Source organism: Photinus pyralis, unplaced genomic scaffold, assembly GCF_008802855.1.
Source record: "Photinus pyralis isolate 1611_PpyrPB1 unplaced genomic scaffold, Ppyr1.3 Ppyr1.4_LG6, whole genome shotgun sequence".
NCBI classification, from domain to species: domain Eukaryota; kingdom Metazoa; phylum Arthropoda; class Insecta; order Coleoptera; family Lampyridae; genus Photinus; species Photinus pyralis.
Genome location: NW_022170663.1, coordinates 11,259,891 through 11,286,477, shown reverse-complemented (window position 1 = coordinate 11,286,477; position 26,587 = coordinate 11,259,891). Strand labels below are relative to the sequence as shown.

At 34.8% G+C, this 26,587-nt stretch overlaps 1 protein-coding gene across 2 annotated transcripts in view; it reads right to left on the bottom strand.

Moving 5' to 3' along the window:
• LOC116173581 overlaps positions 1-26,587 on the bottom strand; it is a 147,738-nt gene that overhangs the window by 83,734 nt on the left and 37,417 nt on the right. For both annotated transcript variants that reach the window (XM_031491184.1, XM_031491183.1), the window contains exons 4-5: positions 5,876-6,025; positions 5,629-5,824 (exon numbers count right to left, since the gene is read on the bottom strand). In XM_031491184.1, the coding sequence (XP_031347044.1) occupies positions 5,629-5,824; positions 5,876-6,025 (346 nt within the window). The remainder of the gene's footprint in view (positions 1-5,628; positions 5,825-5,875; positions 6,026-26,587) is intronic.

Below are 26,587 nucleotides of genomic sequence, written 5' to 3'. Positions count from 1 at the left end.
GTGTGTATTTGGGTATTGGCTGAAGCAGGGTGCATTGATTGCTATACTTTACTTTAAAAAACCTGTATTTTTCTTAAGTTGCAGTCCAAAGTGGACAGGCGTAAGTGAATAATGACTTTAAAAGGGGGGAATACAGAATCAGTTTTAGGGCGGTGGCATGTGTAATGCAATTTTCACAATTACGAGTCCGTATTTAAAACCGAAAGTTGTCCCTAGGGCCCCATAACAATCCAGGCATTATCATTTTTAGCGCATTTCCACAAAAATAAAAAAAAATGCGCTATTGTGGCCACTTTGTCCGTCCGTCCGTCCGTCCGTCCGCTAACTTTGCGACGCTACTAGTTTTTTATCTTAAGAGCTATTGTTCTACTTTTTTCGCTATTTGGTTCGTTATGGTGTCGAGTCTTGTACCAAGGAAGGAATTTTTTCTGTACCGCTTACAAAAAAAGTTATTGTAAAAAAAACAAAAAACCGTTTTTTACATGTTCCATAATTTTACACTTTTGCCGTTTATTAACGATCCTAGAGATCGTTTATAATTTTGCATTGCTATCTCTCGCCTGCCGGTTGGTCTCTCCGTCTGTTCCTTTGTCTGTCTGTCCATCTATCTGTCCGTGTGAACGATAACTTTGTTTAGAAATGTTCGATCGCTTTTACATCTCCGTTAGTTATGAACTGAATTGCATGAAATTCAATATGGGCATAGCTTTAGCCATATAATACGCAATGCCAAAAGTTGAATCGAATCGATTCAAAATTCACAGTGCCCTTTTCGCATCTCGACCATTTATAAACCGAATTGCAAACTTTTTTACTTATAAAAGTATTTGAATGAAATTTGATACATAGGCACTTGGAATAAAGGAAAATCAAACGCCAATTTCAAAATTTGGTTTTGCGCATGCGCAGTGCCAACTTTTTTATTTATGGAAGAATTTAAACGAAATTTGATACATAGGCACTTGTAATAAAAGAAAATCAAACGCAAATTTCAAAATTTGGTTTTGCGCATGCGCAGTGCCAACTTTTTTATTTATGGAAGAATTTAAACGAAATTTGATACAGAAGCACTTGGAATAAAGAAAAATCAAACGCCAATTTCAAAATTTGGTTTTGCGCATGCGCAGTGCCAACTTTTTTATTTATGGAAGAATTTAAACGAAATTTGATACATAGGCACTTGGAATAAAGGAAAATCAAACGCCAATTTCAAAATTTGGTTTTGCGCATGCGCAGTGCCAACTTTTTTATTTATGGAAGAATTTAAATGAAATGTGATACATAGGCACTTGGAATAAAGGAAAATCTAGCGCCAGTTTCAAAATTTTATTTTGCGCATGCGCCGTGCCAACTTTTTTATCTATGGAACTATTTAAGTGAAATTTGATACTTAGGCGCTTGGAACAAAGGAAAATCTAACATTAGTTTTAAAATTGAGGTTTGCGCATGCGCAGTTCCAACTTTCTTATTTAGAAAAGCATTGAAATGAAATTCTTCTCATAAACTGAAATTGAAGTAGCACGTCAACAATGGATTGCCCATGTGCAATGCTATCTTTCATATTTGTGGCCGGATTTCTACGATTTTAACAGAAGTTGCATCTTACAAATGGGAAATGAATGCAAGTGGAAATGCGCTTTATGTAAATCGTTTACGATTACTTTTTAACTTGTTAAGCATATTTTGCATTTATACCAAAACACACGACGTTCACACTCAAGTCCGTTTGCCCGCTAGAGAACGTCTCTAGAATTAAGTCGATTTCTTTGATGATCCGAGTTTTTGCCACTAAACATTGAAATAAGTTTCTCGAAGAAGAAGTGAGGAAACATGAGATTTGATGTAATATAAGATGATTCGTAAATTTTTTAGAAACAAATGACCGGTCGTTAATATTATAATGCACCATTGGACACAAAAAATCGAAATTATCTCTCAAATTTTGAAAGTAGCAAGGTCCACGCTGAAAATTCGCATACCTACCATCGGAACAGAACTGGACCATCGAAGTCTCATGAAACTTAAAATTTCGAAGGATTTAATAAAGATTTTAATTTTATCGAAAACTTCGAGCATTTAAGAATTTAAGATTACGAATTTGCAAATGATCTACACAATCTTTCGGATACTTGGACAACCCGTAAAAAAGGACTTATCAGTAACAAATAAGTTTCTTTAGTCAAATCATTTCCCATATACCTATTTGCAAAGCTTTACACGCGTTTTAAAAACATGGAGGGTAAATTTTGGATTTATAATTTTGTTTATCTCTCCCAAGTTAAAACTAGCGACAGTTGTGCCGGTCGGAAGCAAACATGACTTAAATAACTCGAGAGATAATTTCTGATCTTCATAAAGGCGCGAGATAAAAACTTAACCAACAGTAATTAATTGGTAAATAAGTTATGATTATTGTGGGCAATAATCTAAATTGCTGTAAATATAAAAATTAACCGTAAAGACGCCGTGAAAAGCAGAAATCTTAGTATAATTATTTACTTTATAACTGTTTCTGTATAAAGCTTTAATAGATGTTAGAAAATTGCGGTTATATTATTAACGATAGAATAGTTAAATAATCTATTTTTAAATATGGTTGTCTTCGATTACTTTACGTCAATAGAAATAGTATAACACGATTTACAATAAATACGTCGTGACCGATTTTTAGCTTGGATCCTTTCAAGATGCGGTCAATAATTTGCGTTGAAAGGTAACTTTTAATGAGATTTTAGCAATTTGAAGATTGTGGGATGGGGTAATCTTCTGTCCGACTGAAGCTGGATAGGTATTTACTCTCAGTTTAATATCAGCGTTTCTGATACTGTATTTTCGCTTCATTACCACCGCAGAAAAACTAAAATAGATTAGGTCCAATAATGTATAATTTTCAATCAGAATTGTCTATAAAAGACCTAGTTCTTGACAGCCCCTCCAATCTTGGTGTAAAACTTTTGTTTATACTAATGGGAATTGAAACAAATACTTTGAAAGAGCTATGAAAAATAATACCCGAGTGTAGAACTTTGTATTTCTGAGTTTTAAAAGTAAAAATCCTTTATTGCTTTCGTATTGTAAGTCGCTAGCAAAAACTTCATTAGAAAAACAATTAGAATTAATGAAGGGCTGTCCGGAATTCTAGTGAGAACTAAAAATTTGTACAAAACTAGTATCTGTAATCCAAGTAAGATAAAGATTTTCGCTAGTTTATAAAATAACAACATTTAATTTCAGTCAAAAGTAAGCTATAAAAATGAACAGATGGGAGGAACAATATTGCTCTTCTATATTTTCGAAAATGCACTAAAGGGCTTTTCAAGGGTTTGAATGCCAAGTTTCAGTTCGAGAGTGTGGTAAAATTTTGTAAAACGACCTGTAAATCTGATAATAAAAACTTGTGAGGTTTTTCGTATTTTAAGTGCCAAAGGAATACTTGGGTCCATTTTCTGATTATAGTTAGGGAATAAGGTTTTGACTGACGCCATAATTAAAAAATGAAAAAAGGTTTTCGCCTTAAGGCGACTAACTTTAGCGCATTTTCCATGCACAGATCAGTATTTCCCGAAAGGTCATATAACGGTCTATTTGGCCTGCTCGTTCCCCGGACCCTTCCCCATTATATTTCTTTTTGTGGGGATATGTAAAAGACACAGAGAAGAGAAGGCACGATCTTGAGAATAAGAATTGCACTACGAGCCAATGAACCACAAATAATACAGAACTCTACAAGAGAACATTTAAGTAAAGGAATTGAATTATGTTTGAAACACGAAGGCGCTCATTTTAAGCATGTGTTGAAGAAGGGAAGGTTTTAAAATAATTTGATCTTATTTGCATATAAAATTGTGTTAGTCGTTGAAATTTCTTAAATTTGGATCTCCATAGTGCGGTCATACACTAAAAGAAAGCCCTATTCTTTCTCTATGCACTTGTAAAATAGATTGCCATAACTACAACCGATTTCAAATAATCAATTTTCAAGGTACCGTCTGAATCCGCCATTTTTTATAAAGTCAAAATAACTTAAAAACCTTGTGGATATCAGAAGACCATAAATTTCACGTAGTATCCAAAAATGCATTAAAAAAATAGGGGTTGCCATTTAAAATAATCAAGTTACTAGCTCCTTCCGGTATTTCGGGAAGTGTCGCCATTTTGAAAATATTTTACATCAATTCGGCCTTCAGAGTAACTTCTAAGTACACATTTTCAAAAACCTACTTACTTCACTTTCCCAGCAACGTTAAAGCTCTGTATTTAGTAAACTTATTCAATATTTGCATTGATTTTTGCATTAATCGCTGATCACAAAACGAGCTTGAAATGACCCGTATCATATCTTTGGGTGGTTTTCTAATAAAATCGTAACAAACCGACATGATGAAAAAAACATTTTAGCCGAAGATTTTGCAAGAAAAAAAAAAGAGGAGAACAATTTCCATCATTCAAGAAGATCCAAGCATTTTTCTCAAACAGTCCTAGTGGAATGGGTCGTGTATACCAATCGATTAATTTGAAATCAATTACAGTTGGATTGTTGTTGTTAGTTTTCAAAAACCTATCGTTGGTTTCATGTACACCACACTTCACCATAATCAAAACTTTCGCAATTCCCTTTAGTAATTTAACAAAATCGAAAAGGATATATAACCAAAAACCTACGTGAACCCGTTACTTCTACTCTGATGCTGAGAAAAAAATTAGACACAGATTTTTAGAATTTCAAAAGAAACATTTTAGGCCGTTGCTATATTGTGAAAAATATGTTTCTTTTGGTCCCTACTTCGACCAACTTTTTAACATACATTACGTATTGTTTTCAACGATGTACTAGCTATTTTGCGCTGGCACTAAATTCAAGGGATGTTCAAATGATGCTGATGAACGGCCACCAGCCACCACAAAACTGTAAACGACCAATGTGATATTAACCTTTTAACCATCGAAATAATAGGGTTGGATACTTTCCTAACAAAACTAATATTTAAATAACAATTTCAACAAAATTTGATTAAAACGTTTTCATATCATGAACTATTTAATTATCTAAATGTTTATTTTTTTGTGTATTTTATCGTTCTCATAATAAACTTGATAAATAGATTAAATTTTTCGATTGAATTAAATTCAAAAAGTATACCGAATCAGTACAGATTTAACTTTTTACAGAAGGATAGCGCCAAAAGTTCTCACAAATGCTAATACCACTACAGATGTGATACAATTCTAAGCGAAAAGTGTGGTAAGCGAATATACTTCTTCCGGTTTGAAGTATACATTCCAATAATATGGATAGATTGGATTTCTAATGGAAGCAGGTAAACCAAATTTGGGACACGTTATTTCCCAAACAAAGTGCCAATGCAACCGTAAATTCAAGTTTCTACCTTGCAAAGTTATGCAAAATATAGCGCCTGCTTAAATAAAAAAAGTTTGCAATTTTAAAAAGTTAATGTACGGAACGTGTAATGGACCGGCTTTGCACATAGAGCGCCTCCAGGTATTTCCTCGGTAAATAGTTTCGAGATTCCTAACGCAAATTTATGTCTCGCATAATCAACGCCAGAAACGAGTAAAATACATATATTACGCATTGAATGTGTATGAGGGAAAAATAAAAAATCTAACCTGTGCATGTGTGTAAGCTGCAATTCTTGCAATCTAATCCCAAAGCGGTTTCGATCGATTCCCATTTGGAATTTAAACGCATCACTCGCCAAGTAACTTCTTCTTCCATTTCTGGATGTAACTGCACTAACTGACTAGCTTGTTCGTTAAAAACTTCTAGAAGCGAATTCTTCTTTACAACTTCGTTAATGTAACGCTACGGACAAAAACTGTAAGATAAAAGAAGCGAATTAATCACAATCCTTACAGTCCTTAAAGATTCTCCGTTGCTACCATTTTCCTTTCCACACAAAGTCTCTTGAACGCTATTTAACCAAGAATAGAGATCTGAGAATTGAATGTAAAACTTTTTTAAAGACCACATACGGGAATCCATCGTAAGTTCGCCATTTGCCTCCTGAAAAAAAGAGAGATTCAAAATTAATTGCGGTTCTGGGATACACAGTCAAAGAAAACACATATTAATTGGCAAATTACATTTTAATTTGGAGAATGTCCTGTACATGGCGTTAGCGCCAAGAAATATTGCAATCGAACAGATATTTAACCTTAATTAAACGGTAAATTGGGAACACGAACTTCTTAATTTATTTAATCCTATTAGCCAGATACATGTATATGGAAATTTAGTTCTATACTTGAATACAAATCGTAGACAATTAACGACACTGTCATCAGTGTGGGAAACTTGCACCGTGCCGTACATAAAATGTGAAGTAGATCCCCAAACTAAAGATTCTAAAGATTTTGAATTGACAGGACGCAAAATGTAATTTAAGACATTTGCTAATTTCGCATTGTATATCTTGAATATCGCAATCGGCCATGGACTACAGTAGAAGATTTAGTCTATTCATGAAATAAAGCTTCAATAAAGCCATATTTGTTTCCCTAATAGACAAAAATTTCTTTCCGAAGAAAATAAATGACAAAAGAAGTTCCACTCATTTGCCTTAAAAAGCAGATGTTAATAGACTAGTCATACCGGATGATTCTTTAGAACTATCGTTTGAATTATGCGCAAAAGATTCGGGTGTTGCTGCAGCACTGAATTGGCAGTATCAAATTTTGACAGTTTTTCCTACATAGTGCCGCTGTTAATTAATGATGATTGAAATTGTTGTAGTTGGCCTTAAAATTTAAACTTGTTCAGGGCATTTTTCAAAAATGTTACACGTGTCCCTTCGTCCGTAAGAAGGACCAGATCTCATCACTGGAAGGTCGTATAAAAACCTCGTTGATATCAGATTTGATAGATATAGTCTATTCGATAGTGTAACGCGAACACTTTAAACTGCTTCCTAACGATATCTAAATTGGGGTAAAACCTCTATTTATTCACCGTTTTCGTCAGAAACCAGTCACGTGGTCAAGGAGGTGCCGCATGGGGTGCATGACCACACTAATAAAAGGTACCACCCTCCTGATACCTACCCTGCGTAAGAAAATTACCCATATTACACTCGCCTAAATACTTAGCAACAATTTTTTGTATGTTGTAGCGCACACTATACCATATCCGAGGTATACGAGGTCTAGAGCTTATATTATATAACACCGGAAATGCGTTTATCACCCTAGAGTGACTAGACTATAATAAGGAGACCCGCGGGCGTTGAAATGGTAGGGGAAAGTTGAACTCAATGCGATATTGAAGGGAAAAGGTAAATCGTGGTCCAGATTTAATTATATTAATATATCTTCGGTGTTCTGCTGATTCTCTTTCAGGGTTCTTGCTTGTACAGGGTGGATCAAATTCGTGGCTCACCATTGAGATCTCCGTATAGGTGAGAGTTACAGTGTAGGTTAAATGGGGAGAAACTGTCTCGTTTTGTGACTAAATAAACGAATTCGAACATTTTGAAAATAACTGACATAAGAATCACGCAAGAGTCAAATTCCGTTTTCATTTTTCCTAGCTTAAACGGTCGGAAGTAGAAGGTGAAAATCCAATATGGCGTCCATAAGGAATAGGAAAGTATAGTAGCCTGTAGCTTCTACATCTATAGCGTGTTATGGAAATTTTGATAACAGGTTTAGATTCTCCGAAAAAAAAGTGTCCAACAGGTGCTAAAAGGAACCTTCCACACAGAGTATCCAACGACGAGCTGAGTTGGTTATTATAGCGAAACGAACGCGAATGAATTTATGACAAGTTACAGAAGCTACTTGAGTGGAGGAGATCGTCTCCAAAGTGTTCGGTGATGAAATGATCTCAACATGCGTCGCTTTCCCTGGAAAAACCAGCGGTTGGAAAACTGCGACATCTTTATTTGTTTAGTGTCAAAGAAGAAAAAATATTAAAATCGGTATTTATTGGCACTTTAGATGGGAATTCGTCGACAAGCTCTGCGTCAACCAGTCTTAAGGTACCTTTACACTATCATACTTCTCATGTGATTTGTCATATGATAAGTAACAAGCATTTAGATTTGTGTTTACACTATACTATTTTTGGTATTATGGCTGTCATAAGAGTAAGACAAATCATAAGGAAATAATATGGAAATAATACGTAAATCGTGGAATAGGGATGTTTCTATTTCTGCATGACAAATGACATGACTTATTTTAAATATCCAAGTGATCCCGCCCTTTTATGGTTACTTTTCGCATTTTGCTGTTGTACTTATCTGAAAAAGCTGAATATTTGAGTAAACCAGTAAACTTTTGATTATATCATTGATTATAGGTGTGTATAATCAATGATTATAGGTATATTAGTTACTAATGAAAGAATAAATTACATAAACAATAAATCGAGCAATAAATATTTACGAGTATATTGGTATTTGGTTGTCTGGTTGTAGTGGTGTTTTCAGACACACATTGTCAAATAGTGTCTTGATTGGTAATTAACCCTTCAAATGTTTGGGGTAATCTTTCAAATAAGGGTACACTCATCCTTAATGTCGACCAAGGGGACGACTCTGTTTGCTTTGTTAATGAAACGCATAACGGAGAAATTATTTTTAAAATAATTGTTAAACTTTTTTCGTTAAAAATGTACTATGATTTTTGAGGCACTTTAGAAGTTCACCTATTTGTGCTTTACAGGTGATTTTTTTGAGTTCTAAGTTAGCCTGAAGGTACTTTTTTGTTGAATACTTATTGTGATAATTAGCGATTTATTTTAATACAGAGGTTAACCGCACAGAATTGCTTATTTGCCGCCAATTTATTTAAAATTTTGCGGGATCCCGCAAATACCGGGTTCCCGCGGGATTAACATCTAACGATCCCGCAAATACCGGGATTGAGATTTTGCTGCGGGATTGCATTCCCTAGCTGTAACTTTTGAACTAGTAGCCCAATCTTGGAACTGTTTGAAATTATGGATTCTACAGGCCACGTTCTATAAGAAAAATTTTTTTCCGGGTCGATCTGAGACAATTTTTTTTTCGTGGCAAAAAAAGGCAGTGTATAACCTTCCATTTTTCCAAAAATCGACTGCACCAAAATTTCTCGGGAAAACACTTTTTCTTATTAATTTTGGTGCGTAGAATCCAAAACAATTCGTACTTTTTCGATCAGACTTCTCAATCAAGTTATAGACTAGAAACCAATTTCGAAAGAAAATTCAAAGGGCTGTAACTTTTGAACTAGTAGCCCAATCTTGGAACTTGGAACATTTTAATTTAGAGAAGTTATATATGGCTTCTTGTATTAAAGTCATATGAAAAACCTGCCAAGTGTAAAGTAAAACATTAAAACTCTTACGAAAAATATGTTGGTAGTAAATATCATATAACATATCATATAAAAATCATGTGAGATATATTATAGTGTAAAGGTACCTTTAGGAGTGCGACATTAATAAGCAATTAAGATTTATTGGGAGTACAAACATACACGCGTGATGCTGTTAAAGAGCGAGACGTAATTAACAATCAATGTTCATTTAAGAATACAAAAAACTTCGACGCGAGGTGCAGCGAAATTTCCTTTAAATTAGTAGCAATCTGTCACATTAACACATTCGCAATTGTTCAAGTGCAAAACAATATTGAAAACAAAACAAAACAAATTGTTATGTAACTCTAATTGCCACTCATCTTTAGATTGCACTAATAAATGATTTCATCGCAATAAGGTTTTAAAAATGTTTTAACTACATACCTACCTACCTAGTTTAATAAGTTTGTTAAATGCTGTAACTGTTTATCTTTTCACACTTTAAACAAGATCTGCTACTACTGAGCTGATTTTACTGATTATACCAAATTAAAGTTAATTTTAGCAATCAACTATTATTTTATTTAAGCCAAGAACCAATTTCTATTCATTATAACGCATATTTGGTTGATAATAATTAATATCTAATGAATCTGCAGAATAACTAGGTAATCTGCGAAGCAAAACCATTTTTCGCACTTTAACGGACTTAACCAGATAACTTGCAGACATCAACGATAGCATATTCACCAATTCCGTTGGGAAAGTTACCAAACGTATTGCTGAAAGAGCCTCGAAGGATGTATTATAACTGGGACCGTGTTAGCGAACAGATTTCCAGATAAACAAGCTGACCCTCAAACAATAATAAAACACCAGGCAGGTTTCTAAAGAAGCGCTCTATATGGAATCATGTAACGATGTTAATAGACAATCAAGCGATGTGTGTATCATTGGTACAAAATTCGGAAGATGACCATTTTCGTTAGACGTAATTATTTCTAAAGTAAAAGTGGGAAACCCTAAACATAATACGATAAACGATATCAATCGGACTAATAGGTCAAGAGATCAAGCACCTACATTTACACCTTCCTATTCCATTGACGAGAGTATAATTACACGATGATAAAGCAGTACGTACAGGCTTTGCCAAGGTTGGCTATCTTTGGTAGCGTGATTGCCTATAACTTACAGTCTTGTTTGTCGATAATACATTTAATTGGTTTAAAGGCAAAAGCTTCCCGTCCATTCAAGCACAACTACTAAAGCACCTGTTTTACTTTCAGACCTTAAATGAGCTAATGTTACAGTTCACTTCTTCCACATGGATCTAATTACGTTAAAGAACGTGCTTGTCTTGTAATGAACAATTTAACGAAATTTGCGTGATCTCTCGACTTTATGGCACCACGAAAACTACTAAGTACCTACTGGTACATATTACTCACGTATAACTAAGACAGGTTCAGTAAAGTTAGCAAAAAAATCATCACCAGGATACGTATAACCAAAACGGACCCCTTACAAAAGTTAGCAACGAACGATGATGGGGAAAATCCATCAGTAAGTAAAACAGTTTTCCATCTTTTCCTTCAAACGTGTATTTTTCCCCACCTGCCATGGAAAACTCGTCTGAAATGAATATAAAGATCGGCTAGCTGCAGTTATGTTTAGGATATAATAATTGTTTATATTTTATTTTATTTTTAACAACGTGTAAGTAGAAGGATGCTATTTAATAATAGAGATTCCAGAGAAGATGTATTTTCTAATATCCAGTTCTGAAGTAGGCTATATGTATGTACATTGACTTCGATTGCAATTTGTTAGGTATTGTGGAAGACAGTTGTAAATTTTGGGGCCGACATAATTATATGAATTTTGAAATATTTTCTAGGATACCGGATACAATGGCTTGGGGGGGGGGGGGGGGACTTTGGTGATACGTATACCGGTGATGATGTCACGTTGCTGGAAATATTCCTCGCTAACTTTATTGACTTAAATTGGAAAAGTAAATTCACCGGAGTTTGGTTCACAAATTAGGTTTGGCCGATTTGCCAAAGACATTGTGTAGAAAAACAGGATAAACATTATATTTAGTTCTCAAATCAGTACGCCTGATCGTTTTTCCACAGGTTGACCGTGCTATAGTTTTGAGACTTTCTCGTAAGAAAAGATTAGCTTCTGTTTCTGTTCCCAGTATCTAAGACTTTCGGAATTTAAACTCAAACGTATCATAACAAAATCGAAAAATTCTCTTGGAAATTTATAGTTTATTTATTGCCCTTAATGTTCTGTTACTAAAACTAATAATCTGGATTTGGATTATTAGGTATTAGGTGAGTAATTAAAATATATTTCCTTTTAAGTTATCGATTTCGCTATTTATTAGCATCTTCGGACATCAATAAAATAATAATCTGAACTTAACAATTACGATCTTTTCTCATGCAAGGTTTTAAAATTCGTTATAATCTGCCGACAAAAGGGTGCAGGAACACTTAAGTAAAGCGTCAATTTAGATTGCTCTGTTTTCCATGGAAACAGGTGTATTCATAAGCTATAAATCGGACAAATGTAAAACTGGACCCAAATTAATTAATTTTTATAATGTTTGCATCTAACAGCCGTCGGTCATGATTAAGACTTTAGTTATACAATGTCGAGGGTTGAGATCTCAACACCAAGACCTGGCTGCCTATTTTTAGGGTATATGTTAACGCAGATTTTTGTTACTCGCTAACTGTTTTTTTTTTGAGCAATTAGTAAAATAAACGTAGGTGTAGGGAACACAGTTTTGTGTCACATTAATTGCAAACCGAAGTTGAGATATGTAGTCGGGACTCGGTAGCTAGAAGATTTTGGCCAACTACCTCCATCGGTCTACGTAGAGACACGAACTACACCTAAAGGCCATACCATTTTCTCGCTCAGCACCACGCTATGAAATGAGCACGAAGTTACATGCGAGGATTTTCAACTTTTCCAAAATGTTGAGCATGTCTACTAATTTCTATAAAACCTAAAGAATTTATTTATAACCACTCTTATTCAGTCAGTGGCGTAATAAATGCCAGTTTTTCAAATATCTAAAAGCGAGTCTAAAGTTATTTAGAAATATCTAAGATATTTGAAATGAATTTTTAATATCTAAGATATCTGTAATTATTTATTTTTATCTCTTACATATATTTATTTGATACTATGTACCTATTGTAATCATTTAAAAGTGAAACGGCGTTCCATACTAAACTAAGCATTCGCGCTAATTTAGCGTACAAAACGACAGACTGTTCTTGGAAAAGGGGATAAAGTAGAAAGAGTACGAAAAAAGGAAACAGCTAGAACTCCACCCTAAAGAAACTATCGACCACCCCCAAACAAGAAACTCTACTCTACTCCATACATCCTTAAAGTACTCAGTACACCCGCTAGTTACAGGGGCCATGTGCTCATTTATTCAAACAGCTGTCTATACAATACAGCCTCCCGATCCGTGAAAAGAGATCGGAGTGATGAGTTGCAGAAACGGATTGAAGATAGGAAAGAAGTCAAAATCGTTATTTATCACCAATTTCGTAGGACAAACTTCGAAACCATTATTCCGATGTCGGAATAGTGAATCTTACGCATTTGATCGTATTTTCCTGGTACATATTCGCATGATTATTATAATTACCATATCCTATTAAAGGTACGTAAGTATTATGGACGTTGGTATCTTATGTGGCCGGCTAACTAATACATTTACAATTTTGCGAAACTCGCAAAACATGAGTCGGCAACTTTATTAACTGTTTTGTACAGGTTCAGAATAGGCAAGTTAGAAAAACCTTACTGAAAAAGTAAAATGTCCATTCATAATTGATTTAATAAAAATGAGTAAGTAGTTTGACTATATGATGAATGTTTAGTAAATGAAATAACAACTTAGTAATTAATAGAAGTGTCCAATTGTGTTATTTGTTGATCAGTTATTGCATTTTTCAATTCAATTCAATTATTTTCATTTACGTTTCTGAAGCGCGAGCTCCAACTAGAACGCCGCCGTTTTTAATGCCCGATGTGTCACTCACACTCACGTTGGAATGTTAGTGTTATTTCATGTGGCCGGGATCAAGAATAATGAATGAAGCGGTCCAGATTGAAGTTTGACGATATTTTAGTGCAATTCCAACATCATCTATTCTATTCGATCTATTGCGACTACCACAGGACTTCCGCGAGTACTCTACGACGAATAGGAATAAGAAGGCACGAATCGTGTTCAGTAAGAAACATGGTGTGGGATAAAGGAAAAACTAAAAGCAAAATAGCTATTGTCGTCGAAAACAAGGTCGGAAAGGTGCTAACAGAGAATAACCTCAATCTAGTATTGAACAGATGGAAAGAATACATGGAGAAGTTATACAAAGCAAATGAGAAACCCGAACGAATAGAGGAAGAATCGGAAGTATCAGGGGAAGATAAGGGTGGGAGTATTTTAATGTCAGAAATAAAGGCGGTTATAAGTGATATCAAGAATGGTAAGGCCGCTGAGATAGACGGGATACGGGGAGAGTTAATAAAGTGTTTCAGAGGAAGAACGAATGAGGATATTGAGAGATTTGCCAGAGTAGAGTGTGGCCCGAAGACTTTTTTAAGAACCGTTATGATACCGTTTCAGAAAAAGAAGGGAATAAAGAGATGCGAGGAACACAGAACCAGCAGTGTTATAGAATAATGGAGTTGGGGAAGATCAATTTGGATTCCGAAGGGGTTTGGGAACCAGAGATGCAACAGAGACTGATATGTCTGTGCCTAGTAGATCTGGAAAAGGCATTCGATTGTGTGAAAAGGAAAATTTGAAGGGACAAAGGTGTGGATTTGAGAGAAAGAAGATTGATGAACAACTTGTACACGAAGTAGGAGGTAGCACTGAAGGTGGGTGATAACACGATGGTTTGGAATAGAACAAAATGTTAGGCAGAGAGACTTTATTTAATACCTGTATGAGGAAGTGCCGGGAAAGGGGAGTAAAAATAGATGACGGAAATGTAAGGTCAGTCAGGTTTGCTGATGATTTGTTGAAAACACACGGGAATTGACTGAAATGTTGAAACGACCGGAAGAAATGGAAGATACGTATGGACTATGAAGTCGAAGGTAATAAACGTTAGAGCAGAGGAAGTAATGGATGTAAGGGAAGGGGGAAAGGAATTCAAACAAACAAGTAAATACTTAGGCACAGTAATATCAGACGATTGGTTGAGTGAAAAGAAGATAATGATAAGAATTGGAATGGCCAAGATAGTGTATAACTGTATATGACAAAGAGAGTGGTGCTTTAACAGTAGAATGGATTTAGAATTGAAAAAAAGGCTGGTGAAGTGTTTAGTTTGAAGTGTTCTGTTGTATGGGTATGAGGTATAAACATTAAATAAAAGAGAATTAGAAAGAATGAGAGCATTCGAAATGTAGACTTGGAGGAGGTTGTTAAAAGTAAAATGGAGTAATAAAATTAGAAATAATAAAGTATTGAGAGACGTATTGGAGGGTTCGAAGAAGGAAATGGATTGGTGATTTGGAGAAGGGAATAAATAGGCTATGCGGTAATGAACCAGGAGTTGTGGGGATGTCTCCTAAGAACCTGCCCGCGAAAAAAATGAATTTAATATCTAATGAAAAATAATAAGTAATATGTATGTCGCTTTAGTAACCGGAAAAAACGATCTCGTTTTTTTAGGCAACGCATGTTGTCACACATAATTTACAACGCGTCATTATTACATAATGAAAAGACAAGATTTATTCTCATTAATGTACGTTTAAGCAAATTGCCGCCCGAGGCGAATTCCTTCTAAATTAGTTTTATAGTAAAATTCTGTATCTAATGGCGATACATTTACGTTTTTAATTGATAATCGCACGTAAATTGCAGTAGAACAAAAGATTGGGGCACTGAAATGTAGTTCCTGCCAACAGCAAAGTGAACTTCAATGATAGTAGGGAAGAATCCCAATGATGCGAAATGAGAAAATATCACAAGTTACAATGCACCTACATTACACTATTAATATAATTGTTTCTCATGGCCTTTTAGTTTTTGTTATCAATGTTTAATTACATCTACACTTTAACTGATTATAGATGCCTCTAAGTTTCTCTGCAACCGTTTTCTCCACTATCCTTTCTATTCTAATCCAAACAAATCGTTCTTGGCAAAAATATTTTCAATTAATAAACGATTAAGTGAGTTTGGTAGAAATTATTCGCTAATTCCCCACACTAATTTTTAAATAGCTCATATTAAAATCACGTTAATTAATCGAACAACAAAATAGAAATCTGATTATGGTTTTTGAATTATTGCACGGATGGTACATTTTACCTTTCGCGTTCGTTTCAATTCATGGTGTAGATAGGATGTACGGAGTGTAAAATGGTAATTACATATAATTATGGTCAATAATTTCAGTATTAACCATTAAAACAATTTACAAAGATGAGGGTACTAATAAATTTCTCTTAATAAGCACGACATTAGATAAAGGTAAGTACACATCTCATATGTAATGATTTATTGATTTAAAATATCCATAAAATACAATTAGAATTACAATATACAGGGTGACTATTTGAAAACTTACCACCCCCCATATCTTAGTAAATAAACGAGATATTTAAAAAAATCAAAATCCGTTTCGGTAATTCGGAGGGGGAATCACAATGACATAGTTGGCGACGCACCCCCTCCAACCCCTGCGCCCCAGCCACCCCAACTTTTAAATCTTAAATAGTGACCCCCCATGTGTGATACGTCGTTGGAAAGCTCTGAAAAAAATGCTTTCCAACCATACCAAATAGCATTACATTTAGGTTAGTAATTATCGTGCAAATCAAAAAATAAACTAATATGATACATTTGAAATCTGTCGTATTTAAAACGCAACCGGCGAACATTAGACGAACTAAGAGAGAGAATAATTCAAAAATGTCGAAAAATTGCAAAACCAACATAGGAAAGGTTCGACAAGAGTTTGAGAATAGATTATAACTGGCGATCAAAAATGAGTTGCTGTCGAGTCGGCTTTGGAAGTTCAAGTTAAATACAATTTTCCATGTTTATTTTTTGATTTGCACGATAATTACTAACCTAAATGTAATGCTATTTGGTATGGTTGGAAAGAATTTTTTCAGAGCTTTCCAACGACATATCGCACATGGGGGGTCACTATTTAAGATTTAAAAGTTGGGGTGGCTGGGGCGCAGGGGGTTGGAGGGGGTGCGTCGCCAACTATGTCTTTGTGATTCCCCCTCCGAATTACCGAAACGGATTTTGATTTTTTTAAATATCTCGTTTATTTACTAAGATATGGGGGGTGGTAAGTTTTCAAATTGTCACCCTGTATACGTTCTTCCACTTTCCTGGATCTACTCCGGGTTCGAAAACGAAACGTCGCTTACATTAAAAAAATCTGGACATTAGGATACGGACGCAGAAAACAGTTGTTGGCGATGTTTTTCGTTTGAACCCGGCATTTATTTTCCAAAAAAGTTGCAGTTATGATTTGGAATTCTCGTTTAGTTTCATTATACGAACCAAACATTCTCACTTACAGACTAGGGTGAGTTTCATATTTGTTTCCCAAAATTTCTAACGATGAAGTCTCAAACTGTTTATTGGTGAAAAAAAAAACACAGACACCAAAAAATATTTGAAAAACATAAAAATGCATCATCTCGACACTAAAAACGTTCTTGTTAATGTTGTCAATTTTGGAAAATATTTCGCATCTCAAACTCTTAGAACGATAGCACGCTATAGCATCAGTAGTATCTTTCACAAAAAATACACTAAAAATGTCATTTGAAATATTCCTTGCCCCTTCAAAATTTAATATATTTCATAACCACCTAACCAACTCTTTAAATTTTGCTCGATTGGCAATCATTGGAGATCAATGTTGTTAATATTAAGAAAAAGTTGCTTCCTGCTTTTTGTTGTAGAGGCCGTTTTCGTTGCAGAGTGTAATTCTTAGAAACTCACCCATCCTTGAATGATTTTATTAATGACCGTCGTTAGCGTGTTTAGAATCATGCTGATTAAACATAGGGATTGTGCAAAGGAAAATCGGGGTTTATTGTTGTTCATTTGTCCAGAGTTGGTGGCTTCCAAAAGGTCTTAGCGGGCAAAGGAGGAAAGCTGCAGGGTTCTAATTTAAAAACGGTAGGAAGTAGAAGTGGGGCTGTGTTTTCTGTTTGGTTTTGCTTTGTAACACTAATCAAACTGGAATATTGAACCGCTACTTCAAAGGAAAAAGGAACCAAAGCAAAAATAAACAAACGAAAAACTTGGTTCGCACATAAACACACCCAAAACTAAACGTTTCGTATTAAACCAACTTGAATTTAAGTAAAACCTTTTATTTCAAAAATTTTCGTTTCCAACATCATCATTTACATTTGCACCATATCCTTTGCGCCCACAGAAAACACATGTCCAGCCGAAACGGTTCCTACGGGATTTTATTTCTTTACGTTTTAAAGTGCCAACATTGTATTTGTCTTGCATTGAAATTGTGCTAGAATTTTGTTATGCAAATAGGTTTTCTCGAGATTATTCAAGTTTGCTTTGAAGAATTGAAGCATTTTATTAGTTCGCAGGGGTTTGATGGCAATTACCGGAGGTCATGCTGCTATTAACACGCATAAACTAACGCGACAAGAATTGCAGAAAACGGGCCACTGGAAACAAACATTTAACAACTTTAACAATCTCGACTCTGTGAGCACAATTAAAATCTATAAATTATTCATGCTAAAACGCATCATTATACACACTTTACACATTTCGTGGATAATTAATATTTTTCGATTTCTTTTAGGAGAAAACAACGTTAAATATGCAAGCTTTTAGTTATGAAACAAAACCTTGAAGGCATAATTTGATAATAATTAGATATACAATCATCTAAATTTTGTTTATGTATCCTGAATTGTCAAACGCTTTCAGGGTTGTGTAGACTAATTTGAGTTTCGTAGTTTTTCCTTTAGTCTCCATCGCTTGGACCAAATAATAAATAAGTTATTAAGCATTGAATTGAAGACAAATGTGTTTTGGTGGCTCGCGAGAGAATTCCCATAATTACTCTACGAGCAGCGATCTTTAATCATTTTGACAAATTTTTAATTCAACTGTTTTGATGAATCGTTCTATTTCTACCTTCTTACGCACGTGGGAGGGAGGTCAATGGAATAATAAACAATGACGTAAACCTACAATACTATATTTGTGCTTTAAATAGATAACTTGTTACATAATTTCGGGCCCATTGATTTTTATTGGTACACCCAGGTGTCCGCTTGTTTATTTCGATTTTGGAATTTCTCAGACATATTGTATTTTCGCCATGGCCTTGTATGATCGTACTCTCATTAATGAGTGCAGTGTAGCACTTGAACCTTGAAGTTAACGAATTAGGTAAAAAAGTGAACAACTTGCTCTAAAAAGCCTATTATGGATTATCTCGCGAGTGTTTTAATTTTATCATTTTGGTACGTGTCTATAAATTAATTTTTATTATTACTTGAAACGTGTATATTGCTCGGTTCATTATATCAAACATGCTGGTGAGTCTTGTCTTGCTCTCCAGTGCACTCTTTCGTTTATTTTTTTATAATGACCTAGCGGTGATCGATCAATCGATCCTTGGCGCAGAGAATTCGTACAATTATGTTAATTTCTAAATAATGCAATAGCGGAATATTTTAATATAGAATCAAGGTTTCGCGATAGTAATACATGAGCAATCATGCAAATTAAAAAGACGAGACCACCAATCTTTCTGTCTTATTTATTTGGTAGATAATACATCAAATGCTAAAATGTTTTTTTAGATCCTGTACTTAACGTTTTGAAGAATTGTAAGTGCTTGTTTTAATTTTTTATTTTACCCACATATAAATCGCAACCATTTTCTGTCTTATTTACTCCATGTGCAAGGTATCCAGAGGACCAGAGATTATACAATGCGAGCAGGGGCGGACTGGGTAACTGCGGGCCAGGTGGAATTGCATAGGTTGCGGGCCATTAAAGTATTAGTGTAGTAATGATGCGTAATTGAATGGGGGCGGGGGGGGGGGGGGGGGGTAAGTCGAGGTGACCACAAAACAATTTTAAAGTATCCTTTCTCGAAAAATAATATACGATACAGTTTTTTTTTTAAATGCAGTGATAATTAAGTAACAAAATATACAATCCAACGAGGTGCGTCGCCTATCATTGTAATTTCAGCAACTTTCATGCTACAACAAGAATGATAAATTCATTGTAAAACACTTCAATTAAAACAGATTTTTTAACAAACCTAAACAACAACCCAATTAGAGAAACGTGTATAATTTATTAATAGTGCAAGAAACTAAATACAGCACATACTTATAATTTCCAACGGACCATTATGATCTACAGGCTAGGTGGCATCGCCACCCGCTCCCCCCCCGCCCGCTGGCCAGTCCGTTTTTTTTTCCCGAGAAATTGCAAGTCGATTTTTAGTAAAAAAGGAAGGTAATAACTGCTTCTTTTTCGGGCCCGAAAAAAAATTGTCTCATGGATCGCCCCGGAAAAAATTTTTATTATAGAATGTGGCCTGTAAGAATCCATAATTTCAAACAGTTCCAAAATTGGTATCTAGTTCAAAAGTTACAACCCTATGAATTTTTTTTTTCGGAAATTGGTTTTCTAAGTCTATAACTTTGATTTTTTTTTTCATTTTCAATTTTTATTTATTTTATGGCTTTATCACGGATATTACATTTGGTCAACAAGTTTCATTAAAATTAAAATATATAACACACTATATCACACATAATATAGAAAACAACACAACTTCAGTTTATGCCACCACCTGCGTGTAAAATATTGGTAAAGCCTGTCGGTTAAACATTCGTGCAACTGGAAAAATATCTTATCAAATAGGTTTTCTTATTATTGTTTTAATTGTTTTTTGTTATACATTTGACATTTTCAGGCTAAGTAAATTAAAATATTTTTTTGAAGATAGGTGTCATGGTTATTTGAGTTTTTGATAATCTAAGTAATCCACTCTAATGTTGTTCTTATTTTGGTGAGTATTGTAACGTATGCAGTTTGGAAAAGATTGGTAAGATTGAGAAGTCTGATCGAAAAAGTACGGAATTGATTTTGGATTCTACGCACCAAAATTAATAAGAAAAAGTGTTTTTCCCCCGAGAATTTTGATGTTAGTTCGGATTTTGGTAAAAAAAGGAAGGTTGTACACTGCCTTTTTTTGAGCCCCGAAAAAAAAAATTGTCTCAGATCGACTCGGGAACAACATTTCTTATAGATATGTGCCTGTAGAATCCATCAATTTCAAACAGTTCCAAGATTGGCTACTATTTCAAAAGTTACAGCCCTTTGAATTTTCTTTTCGAAATTGATTTCTAGTCTAAACTTTTTGACTGAGAAGTCTAATCGAAAAGTACGAAATTGATTTGGATTCTACGCAGCCAACCCAAATTAATAAGAATAAGTGGTTTTCCGCCGAGAAATTTTGGTGTAGTCTTGAATTGGTGGTAAAAAAGGAAGGTTATCACACAGGGGCGGACTGGGTATTGACGGGCCATTAAAGTATTAGTGTAAGTAATGAAAGTTGGCGAGGGGGGGGGGAGTTAGCTCTTGAGGTGCACCACAAAACATTTTAAAAGTACTCCTTTCCTCGAAAAATATGTACCATACAGTTTTTTTTAAATTACAGGCTGAATAATTAAAAGTAACAAAATATACAACCAAGCGAGTTTGCGTCGGCCTATCATTGTATTTTCAGACTTTCAAAATACTACGACAAAAAATGATAAATTCATTGTGGAAACACTTCATTAAAAACAGAATTTTTTAACACTAACATCAAACCCCGAATTAGAGAAAACGTGTTTAATAATTTATTAAGGTGCAAGAAACTAAATACAGCAATACTTTATAAATTTCCAACGGGGCCATTATGATCTACAGGCCTAGACAATCGCCACCCGCCCCCCCCCCCCGTGCAGTACCGCCGCTGAATGGCGAGTCTCTCAATCAAATTCAGTAAATCAAAGATTTTTATTTCGTAAATTGCATCAGACACGATATTTTAAATTGGCTCTCTTGTTTGATATAATAAAATTTATCACACAGCGTGTCCAAATTTGAAATATTTTTTTTAAAATGGTAACCGCCAATTTTTTATGGCCTTTTTTAATTTAAAGCGTATATTTTTATCATTTAGAAGATATTTAAGGAACACTATATCGAAAAATCAAATTCAATCGTAGTAAGTATATGTTTAGCAAGTTCCGAAAAAAAACCTTTCTTCGATTCACTGAATCTTCGTAGGGATTATAAGCGGCGCACTAAATCGTGGCCAGCTTTATTATATATATACATTCTTCCTAGTTCTCCTGACTCTCTTTCGGGCGTTTCCAGCAAATGTCCAGTCTGGATGCCTCCGAATTTCTAAATACAAATAATGCGAATTCGAAAAATGTAGTTTCTGTGCATCGTTTCAACTCAAATTTGGAAATTTTTGGCTTAAAAATATACAATTTTGTTGCTTATAATTTATTTCTTTGTGAATTTTTTTCTTACCGGATTTTAAAGTCACGGATTGCAGTTAGAATTTTATAGCTACTAAGACGCTGACACAGGCCAACCTTACTTGCAAGTAGATTTGAAGTACCAAAATTTATAAATGTTCAAAACAGAGCGTCACAATGATTTTCTTTGGAGTATTAATGAAGGGCTTGAAAAAGCACCAACAACAACATCAAGAAGTAGTATCAAATGCTTTTGAAAGAGGTGGACCAACGAACGAAGGAAGAGGGTAAAAGAAGTGTCACGAAGAAATTCTGGAGAAGATTCACGAAAAGAAGGAAATAGTAGTCATACTGGGAAGGACGAATAAGTATAAAAGAAATTAATGATCGAATAAGTAGGGGCAAGTGCTTTGGAGATTTGAGGAAATGGAAAAAAAAAGCGCATCGGAAGAAAATGTACAAAACGGCAAAAGACTGACAAGAAGGAAACTACACCAATAGTAAAAAAGGCATAAAACGGTGAGTATAAATAGTGCGCAAGTATGCGCAAATGACGCCTAAAGCAGCAATTAAAATTGCGCCCCCTTACCTTATTATAACAACAAGTACAAGACTTCGTAATCGCATCAATACGAATTTTCAGTAGGGGAATTTTTTGTGCACCGCTCGAACCTACTTAAATCAGCTCCGCATTCGGAAACACGCTTTTTAATGCCGGCTCATATGCACAGCACTTATCTTTGAACTCGTAAGAAATCGATGGCGAATGCGGTGACATCGCTATCTGATGGATGGGTATTCCTGCAGAGGCGCTGAGGCTTTAGACAGGCGTGGGCAACCTACGGCCCGCGGGCCAGCATCCGGCCGCCGAATAAGTTTTTGTCCGGCCCGCTAACATAAATTCAGAGTTAATACTTAGTGGCCCACAAGTTACATTTTACATTAAATTAATTAATATGATTTAATGTTACACGTCAGCTATCTAGTGGACGCCGATCCGAAGCTTCCAAGGCGTTTAAAAACCTAAGTTAAAGATGCATTTCTGGTTTCAGAAATAATCGCGCAGGTATTTTTCCAGAATTTTGCTCGCGATATATACAGGGGTTGGGGCCAATACAAGGACAGGTGTTTTGGGATTAAAACATTTTTAAGCCATAATATTGCACAAAATCTTAAAAGAGGCATAAATGAAATTTGGGATACAACTGAATAGTGGGGATTTTATTAATCCCACGTCTGGTAAATTTTGTATGCCAAAATCGTGTTCAATTTTCCAAAGGTACTTATTGTTTTTTAAAATGATTTTTTACGAAAGCAAAAAATAGATATACGACGCAAAAAGAAATAGATAAATATTGAATTTCTGTAAACATTACTTTTTATTTGGGATTTTCAAGTGTGGCCCGTGCGGCGCATATGAAAAATTTTTTTGGCCCTTGGAAAAAAAGGTTTGCCACGCCTGCTTTAGACCACAACGTGCTACAGCCAGAGTTATCAAACATTGTAAATATAATACACAGATATTTGGCCCAGAATGATCTCAAGAAAACTGTATTCTTTAGGTTAACCAAAGCAAAAATAATGCAAAGGAATGTAAAGCTTACAGAACCCATAACCTCATTAACTTCACTTTTCATCGTATCTTCGTTTTTTTATTCTATCGATAAACCTTTTTATTATTAAAATTATTTTTTCGTCCTTTTGCGGTGGAGATACTTGAACCCTTTCTGTAATGAAGCTTTACAACTCCCTAAAGACCTTGGCAAACATATTTTTCCATTAAAGCGAGAATGTGAAATCCAATCCAATTTTTTTTTATCAAAACTTAGTATTTGCCATACAAAGAGGAAACGCATGCTCCATCATGAGAACTTTTCCTTCTAGTATTAATAGATCAATTTTTAATACTATAATTTATTTACTTTCCTTAATTTTCAATGTATAAACATGTTTAATTGGGTTGTTTGTTAGAGGGATTCATGGATGGACCATCGAATGGTGGCTTTCAAAACAATTGTTCTATAGGGAATGATGTCGTGGAAGGTTTCTTAAGTGTAAAGAACTGGGGAATTGTTATTTGTGGATTCAATAGAAAAACACCTCCTTCCTCTTCCTTCGACAACTCTCTACGGTTTTTATACTTAAAAGAATAGCAAGTGAAGGAAGAAATTTATTATCGAAAACTGTGCTGTTAAGTAGCGGTTTAAATGCAGAGAGTTGTTACTCTTTACACTAACCTCATTTTATTTATGCGAAGAGATGAAGAGTTTATAAAATATTTCTCGTGTTGACTTACTATCACTTATGTGGAGAATGAATTTTCGTATAAGGTGGCCATAAATGTAGAACGATGCGAATGGATTAAAATTAATTTCTCTTTCTCACGCACATTTCACGACGACCATACGACTACCCATTCGAATTTGCAAACGCTCTACAAGTGGCATGCGAACACTCCGTGATACGCCGTTTAAGTCTAAAAGGTGTTTCAAATGTACCATGTCATAATAAACCAAGAGAATGCTAATCCCCGCAATTCCACAAAAGAGTGGCGAAATCGGAGGGTATCTCGTAGAAAAAAATAACGCCAAATGTAAACTATTTTTTCGAGATTGAAAGGAAAGAGTTGTGTTTTTTAGAGAACATCTGTGAGCGAAAGTTTTTTTGGCAAATTTTATTTATTTAATACGCGAATGAACAAGGAATTGTTGTGTAATTAACATCTCTAGTAACTTGCCTTTTTAACCCTTTCTTAAGGGTAAAGATAGGGCATGATCGCTTTATTGTCACGACGGCGCTTGAGGCTTTGAAGAACAACTCTAGCAGTCAATGTTAATAGATCTACAGTACGGCCTCAATGTTGTGCATCTACTTCTTTAAGAAGGAGGATGAATTTTTGGAGATTCAAGAACAGACAAAATCATAGGATAATAATGGAAATTAACATTTTGTATTTAATACGATTTAAATACAGAAACTTAAAAATAGTCACTAAGGAAATAACCGGGTTACTTTCTCTTTTGGGAAAGCATAAAAAATCAAAACCATCCATAATAGTCCGAAAATGTCTAAAAAAATCATAAATCGTATAGTAAACTAATAAATACCGTAACATTCAAGCTTGTTAGATAAATAAACAAGTTTCATTTTCATAATTAGCAATTTGTCTTTTGATGATGGTGTTAATCAAATTTCATAATTGTAATTGCTCATATATTTCGGTCTGTTTCACTTTCTAAGAAAGTGGTTTATCTTTAGATGTAGGGATTTAATTAAATAACTTGCACTCTATTCTCCGTAATGCAACATATATTGGGCGGAAAAAAATCGCATAGCGAATGATGTATGTAAAATTTAGAACTATTTCTTAGTTTACACCATGTACAATGGACTGCATCTCTGAAATTAATTTCCAGGGTGGCAATACAAAATAAGTCATAAATATAAATATAAAAGATTGGCCCCAAAAAAAATATTACATTTGGCGACGGTCAATCAAATCAAATTTATTTTTTTCGATTGTCCAGTGGAAGAGGTCTAGCCTATGCGCCTTTTAATTTAAAATTAATTTTTTTTTGAGTTTCAGCCAAGGCTCTCTAACCCAACTCTAACCCACTTAAACCTTTATTTACAAATATCCATGCCGAACCCGGATTCGAACAGGGACCCTTTGCACCACAGTCAGCTTTAACTGAAACTGCGCCAACGGGTTGACAACATAATATTAGTAATACATGAATATAAACACTGAAAGTTTTACGCACTCCAAAATATATAGGGTGGTCTGGTATGAAAAATTGTGTTTAGGGTCGCAATAAAAAAGCAAACATCCTGTAAAAATTCTGTATCGGATAAGAATTCTACATTAAAAAAAGTGCCCAAACAGACATACAACGCGGGATACAACAGTCACTTAAGGCTGTTCAGATTCCTTATTTTAATGGTCGGACAAAGGAAAAATGGAATTGTAATTGGTCTGGCAAGGTAATTTGGTAAAAACTAAATTCATGTTTTCACAAAAAAAATGTTGGAAAAAACACGAAAGATGCATGGGTAATCGTAATTTTCCTTGATGCTGTGCGATCCTCGTGATAGCATAATCTTTGTAGGCAAGGTTGACGTACACTTCTATAATAAGTTTGTTCCTTGACAGTATCGCGTGGGGTTTTTTTTGACGGCCGTTTTTTTTTTTTTTTCCACAAAAGGGTATAACATTTGTTTATTCATGGTATAAACGTAATTTTCAATTTGTTTGTGCAACAAATGGTATTATAATATGATGTTGGCCATGGTCTAAGTTACTTGTCCCACCACTTCCATTCCAGCATTTCGCGTGAAATGTTTGTTTAGAATCGATTGGTCTTGCCGGGCGTTCTTTCTTCATTACGTAACGCGTCATCATTGCCCACGCAATGCACCAGATCATGAGATAATCACAACTTTTTATTCCACAAGCCGAGATGGCCGCCTTAGTTTAGCTATGTGGTATCAAAATGTAAAGTCGACATGTTGACTTTGGAGATTACGAAATGGGGGATACACCTGTAACTTCAGACCACGTGAAAATTTATTTATAACTGAATGAGTTTAATTACGGGCTTTGTGTGCCTATCTTCGCTCTCTTAAAGCAGAAGTTTAATTAGATTATCTCATAAGCGTTAATATCCAAAATTTGTTTTCTTACTGTTTATGAAACCTTTCG